Source organism: Arachis hypogaea, chromosome 15 (assembly GCF_003086295.3).
Source record: "Arachis hypogaea cultivar Tifrunner chromosome 15, arahy.Tifrunner.gnm2.J5K5, whole genome shotgun sequence".
NCBI classification, from domain to species: Eukaryota; Viridiplantae; Streptophyta; class Magnoliopsida; order Fabales; family Fabaceae; genus Arachis; species Arachis hypogaea.
Window position 1 is genome coordinate 8,147,826 of NC_092050.1, and position 7,002 is coordinate 8,154,827.

General features: G+C 37.1%; 1 protein-coding gene across 1 annotated transcript; it reads right to left on the bottom strand.

Moving 5' to 3' along the window:
• Positions 1-223: 223 nt before the first annotated feature.
• Positions 224-5,730, bottom strand: LOC112747813 (uncharacterized). Its single transcript, XM_025796005.1, has 5 exons — positions 5,504-5,730; positions 2,263-2,743; positions 1,210-2,119; positions 697-991; positions 224-596 (listed from the first exon to the last, which is right to left on the bottom strand). The coding sequence occupies exons 1-5, from the start codon at positions 5,728-5,730 to the stop codon at positions 224-226; spliced, it is 2,286 nt and encodes a 761-aa protein (XP_025651790.1).
• Between the last annotated feature and the right edge of the window lie 1,272 nt (positions 5,731-7,002).

A 7,002-nucleotide genomic window follows, 5' to 3' on the forward strand; every position in this document is an offset into this window, starting at 1 on the left:
AAGACCCATCCTCTAAAAATAACCCATGAATTTTGTTCCTCTTTCTCCTGATAACTGTCTGCAGATGAAAAAATTTTGTATTTCTGTCTCCACATCTCACCCATTGTTCTCTAGATTTTTGATACCACAACAACTCTTCTTGAAGAAGGATAGCATTCAGTTCCTGATGCAAAACTTGCTCTTTGATCCTAAGCTGTTGATCCTCCCGACTCTCCAGAGTAATCTAAACGTCATTCAAAAGCCTCTCCAACTCCCTTTTCTTAACAAAAATATTGCCAAAAACCTTTTTATTGAAGCTAGTTGCATCTTTTTGAACCTCCAACAAACATTTGACTACATCCGGAGCTCCTCTATTCCAAGCTGTATCAACAACATTCCTAAAAAGAGGATGAGTCATCCACGGAGCCTGGAATCTGAACGGACGATGGCCCTTGGTAGCCCTCTTTGCCATCTTGCACCTAGTGAATAATGGGCAATGATCAAAGTGAAGGCGCGCCAGCACCTCAGTATAAGCCTCCGGAAACATTAGTTGCCAGTCCTGGTTGATGACTGCTCTATCAAGCTTCTTGGCCACCTGCACCCCACCTTTCACCTTCCTATACCAAGTGAATCTTCTCCCAATAGCCCCTCATATCAAATAGCCCACAATCCTCCAATGTTTTCACAAATTGTTCTGCTCTGGCAAGTCTAAATTGCCCCCCTCTAACTTCACTCTGCAACAGAACATCATTAAAGTCCCCTAACACAATCCAAGGTCCGTGGATCATATTAGCAATCCTTGTCAAGTCACCCCACAGTTCTTTACGCCGATGTATATGCGGATTAGCATACACCGCACTGCAGTAACTAGATGTATTGCCCATAGTGATTTCAAAACTGATACATTGATCAACTACATCCAATACTCTCACAGAAATATTTGAATTAGAACATAGAACCCAGATACCCCCACTATGACCATTAGCCTCAACAATACCAACAACCTGGTAACCTAGATTATTCCAAAAAGATTTTATCCTCTCGAAAGCAATATGGGTTTCAAACAGAATGAAAAAAGTAGGGTGAAATTTATTCGCTAACTCCTTACTATGAACCCGGGCCAATTTATTAGAGGCACCTCTAATATTCCAAAATAGAAAGCTTAAATCTAAATAATCCATAAAATAATTTGTATTGTAAAAAGGACCAACCTCAGCTGAAGTCCCTAACGAGATGATGAAGATCCACCATCATATCCCCCTGAGCCTTGCTTGTCCTTGTCCGGTTGTTGCCCGGTTTGTCTATGTCCCTCCACTGACAACCCTTCCAATTTGCCGATTTGCTGCTTGCTGGTGTCGCCAAGGCAGTCCGGAGTCGACGGCGAATTCTGCAAAGAAGAAGGGCGCAACCTCTTGTGTCCGTTTTTGATAATGGCAGTGAAAGTCGGCACCGCAACGGAGACAGCTTTGCCCTTCACCCCTTGCTGTTTGGAAGATGCCATGCGTGCCTTAGATCCGCTAACCGACCCGGTCTTCACCCCTGATTCGGCTCCTCTCATACGTAGCCCAAAGTCACGGTTCTGGTCCAATTTCTGATTTGAGCGCACCGGCATTTTATCTTTAGATGTTTGTTGGGCTTTGTTTGATTGACTCAATTTTCCTCTCCTTTTACCGTTGACTTTGGTCCAGCCAGCCTCATTTTCCAAATACTGGGACCCCACTTCCTTCCCATGCAACGTATCATCTAATTCCTCCCCAATTTCTGCAACTATCACTGACTCTTTGGGATTGCATCCAAATTCAAAAATTTTCTCTTTTGAGGCTTCCTGTGGCTGCACCACCCAGGCCGCCGTCTCGGTCACTGATGTTTCCTTTCGATCCACCCTTTCCGAATCTATTGGGGTCATTCTGCAGTCAGTTGCTGGATGCCCGAAACAATTGCACTTGTCACAAATAAGGTGTAAGCATTCATACTCTACCTTATATTCAAACTCATCGACAATCACACTCCGGACCACCGGCAAACCAAGATTAATTTGCATGCAAGCCCGAGCAAATTTTCCCCTCTCCGCCAACTTAGTAGCCAGATCCACCTTGACTGGTCTTCCCACAGCAGAAGCGATTCTCATCATGGCTTTATCCTGATAGTACCATATGCTCAAACCAGAGATTCGAATCTAAACCATAGTCTCCCCGAAAGTGTCCTCACAAGGTTTAAAATCCGGTGTCCATGGCTTGACCGCAATATAGTGACCGAAGATCATCCATGGTCCCCTAGTAAAACCTTCTCTCGATCGTCTATGCGATCAAATTTAACGAGGAAGTACCCAAAATCAACATCCAAGATTTCATATCCACCGGTGATCCTCCATACCCCTTTCAATTTGTGAAACATGGCCGTGTAACTAAAGTTTTTTCCAAGAACCTTAATCACAATTGCTTCCTTGTATGGTTCAGAAAGGATGTTCCTAGCCTCTTCGGAGAAGCAAACTCTTGGAGGCATAGGATCTCCTTGTTTTCCAGCGACCACTGCCATGGAATCCTCATCTAGAGCTTCAGCCCGATTTATCCCTGTGGCTACCGTAGAACCAATAACCTTGTCACGGAACGAAATCTTGGAAGTCACCCTGGAACTAAGGTCGCCCTTACTTGATCCCTCCTTCACACCTGATGCAAACCCTCCCACACTCTCCCCCTTATCTCTTTCAATGGCATGGCCATCTTCTTCACCTGTTTCACCCTCAAACGCTCTCTCCCGCTCTCTCCTTCTCTCATTCTCTCTGAGTACGGAGTACGTACTCTTTCTCTGCTAGGATTTTTTTATGAAAACGAGCTTAATTACTTTGAAGGGTTTGTTAATTAAATAGTATTGGATATGCACGTTCTACGAACTAAAATAAATTAATTTTTATATATAAAAAATTGTATAATAAAAAATTAAAAATTAATATTAAAATTATTTTCATTAATTTATTTTAAAAAATTATATTTAACTAAAATTACTTAAATAAACTAATTGTTTATATTTGTAAGCTAAAAATAATAATTTATGTTATTGGTTTTTTCTATAGAAAATTAGTTGTTTTAACCTATTTTTTTATTAGTTATGAACACACACATATATATATATATATATTGTATAAAACTATATCAAATCTTTTCTATCTTAGAAGGTATCATTTACAATCCTAAAAAATTAGAGTACATAATTTCTTATCCTAGAATATATATGGGGGTACTCAAATAGTACTGTATCTATACTTAATTATAGAAATATTATTAATATGATACATGAATATACAAATATGAATATTTATATTTATTTATCTTTAAATATGAATTTTTTTTTAAAATTCATATTTACTTATCTATATAAATACAGTTTAATTAGAAATTATATTCTGTATAAAAGTATATACATGAACATACAAACATGAGATACATTATATACAGAATGTGTTGTACATGTAATACAATTGGATTAAAATTATACATCTAAATACTCATGTCCTCTTGCATGTACAATGCTTATCAATAAGGTTTTATACTTTATATTCTGCTCCGTATTTTTTTATATTCGCAAAAGTTCTATTTTTTTCTTCTCATATTTCAATTTGAACCCACATTTTCTTCCCCTTGAGGTGATGTGAAGGAGTATTTTGGTTCATTTTAATATCAACTAACGGCATGCCAATTTACAATACAAAAAAGAAAACAATAAAAATAAACCAGTATAGATGATGCGAATCTTATTAAGGATGATGTGATCACTGGAAGCCAAGATGAAGATCAAGATCAGGAAGTAGTTAACAATTAGCTTGTAACTATTATAGTTATGTTAGTAGGTGACTTAGCTTAGTGTTGAATAAGTCAGTGGAATTTGTGTATAAATTGCTCTCTAGCTTTACATTCACTTGCTAGGAGTTGTAATCATTTTGTTTGTATCAATGTCATTCTATATTTCAATAATAGTTTGATAATTTTTTGTTCAATTAATTGTTCTTGCTGCATTTTTTCTGTAGATTTATTTGTTCGGTTTATGTTACACTATTCTTCTTTTCTTCTAATCCAAGCAATATGAGCTTGGAATAATTCCAGATGGTATTACGAGCTTTTGGATTATGAATCATGGATTCTTCTCCAAGGAAATTCCATCCTACAAATTTACATCCGTCTAATTCTGTATACAACAATAATGCGATCATCAACAATCTCAACTTCCCACTACACCTTCTAAATTCTCGTCTATTCACACCTATTGGAGACAAGTTTGGAGAGCGCAATCACAAAATATGAGAACAACAAGCCTTGACTGCACTTTGTGGTCAAGACTTAGAAGATCATCTTTATTTTTCAAAGCTAATGTTTCTCAGCATTGTGCTTCTTTAGAAGATCAACAATCTGGTGTTGAATCTGCAGCCTACAAATAATGGCTTTAAGATGACTACAATCTTCAATCATAGTTGTTGATATCTATTGACACTAATTTCAAGAATAAGATAGTTGGTTGTGTCTTTAGTGATAGAAATAAAACACATAATTCCCTACTTGCAAGAATTAGAGGAACACCAATATCCACTCATAACAAGTATTAACACCAGCACAATAATACCCAATAGCAGCGAAAAAATCATATAAACCAGAAATTAGAGACAAGCTAACACACCAAGATTTTTAACGTGGAAAACCTCCTCAATGAGAGAAGTAAAAACCACGAGTCACCAAGATCAAGAAATAACTTCACTATGATGAAAAATAGGGTACAAGAGAGTCACAAATTACTGCACAAAATGTGCATACAACAAGCCAAACAACCCAAGCTTCAAAGCTTTCAAAACAAGAACAAGAAGATGAAAATACCACAAAAATAGAGCTACTATACGTGGCCAATATCTCTAGCTACATACATTGAATTAAAGATCCGAACAGTGAAATCCAAGAACCAGATGTGTAAAACATACTGTCCAAATTTAAGCTCGATCCAATGGTTAACGAATCTGTAGAGACCAATTTGCAGAGACAGCTTTGTGTATGTGCAAAAATAACTTTCTCTCTTCTTTTCTCTCTAGTGTTTGGTGTTCTCCTTTCAAAATGACCTCTCTCACTCAACCCTAACTCATCTCGACCACTTCAACTATTCACGGGCTTGGATACTAATATTTGGGCTTTTTTTTCACATAGGAAGGGAGCCCAAAAAATCCAACAAATCTCTCCCTCACGACTATGTGGAGGTAACTGCCAATCCGGTGATTAAGCAACAAACTTAAAACTTCCATCTTGGTAATGCCTTGGTCATCATATCAGAACCATTCTCATCAGTATGAACCTTTTCAAGTTCCAACAACTCAGCATCTAAAACATCACGTATCCAATGATACCTCACATCAATATGTTTGGATCGAGAATGAAAAGTAGAATTTTTACCAAGATGTATAGCACTTTAACTATCACAAAACAATACATACCTCTCTTGAGTAAACCTGAGTTCTTTCAAGAATTTTTTCATCTAAAGCATCTCCTTGCACGCTTTGGTAATGGCAATAAACTCGGCCTCGGTAGTAGACAAAGCAACACATTTTTGCAATCTAGATTGCCAAGACACAGCTTCATCCACAAAATTGATCAAGAAGCCTGAAATGGACCTTCTAGAGTCAATATCTCCTGCCATGTCAGAGTCAGTGTAACCAACTAGAATAGGCTTATCACTTCCATAACACAACTTCATGTTAGAAGTACCACGAAGATATCTCATTATCCATTTTTACAGCATTCCAATTCTCGAGCCACCACTAAGTTGCCTTTAGTAAGCTTCCATTATCCAAAGCCGAAAGTGTTTTTACAAGGCCTTCATTATCAAGCCTTTTAACTGAAACCAAATTCAAGCGAACATCTGGAGCGTGTCTAACATCTTTGAATAGCAGCTTCATTCCCATATTAGTCTCAAGACAAACATCTGCTACACTAATAACCTTGGCTAACCCATCATTACCCATATTAAGCACTCCAAAATTACTTGGAGTATAAGAAGTGAATAACTCCTTCTTCGGTGTAACATGTATTGAGGCGCCACTATCAATTATCCAGCTGAACTCATCATCAGAAATAAGATTGACCTTGTATTCATAATCAACAATATCAACAGTAAGAAGATCATCTGAAATAGAAGATACACGATCATTACCACTATCATCCTTCTTTTCTTGCTTACCTTTGTTCTCCTTTTTCTAAAGAAAGCAATATTTTTTAACGTGACCCATTTTGTGACAGTAATGACACTCAACATTCTTGTATCTTGACTTGGATTTGCTCCTGTTTTTACCTCTACCCTTTTGACCTCTATTCTGATTTCTCTCCCTGGTTTCAGGGACTAACATTTTAGAGTGTGACGAAGAATTCTGCATCGTCCTTCTCATCTCTTCATTTAAAATGCTACCTTTAACAAGTTGCATACTCACTTTACCATTCGGAGCAGAATTAGTAAGAGAGATACGAAATATCTCCCAAGAATCTGGTAAAGTATTTAGCAACCACAATCCTTGAACCTCATCTTCAAACTTGATTCCCATGCTTGACAACTGATCCAGAACTCCTTGAAATTTATTCAAGTGATCTAATACTTGTGACCCCTCCTTGTATCTCAAATTCATCAACATATTCAACACGTACAATTTATTATTGCCAAACTTGGAAGCATACAAGGATTTAATTTGATTCCACAAAGCCCTAGCATGAGTTTCGTTAGCAATGTGATTGTAAACATTATCATCCACCCATTGTAAACTTTCATTCTTCATCTATTTTAGATTATGGTTTTTGTGTAGAAAATACGGATAAATGTAGATTTTTGACAAACAAATCTTTTATTTTGCCCTTCCATAGATGGTAATTAGTGCCGTTCAAACTTATCATCCTAGTAGAATGATTTGCCTCCATCTTTTAAGCAAGTTATAACCAAATACCCAAAACTGAGCTTTGATGCCAATTGATAGAAATAAAACACACAATTTTCTACTTGCAAGAATTA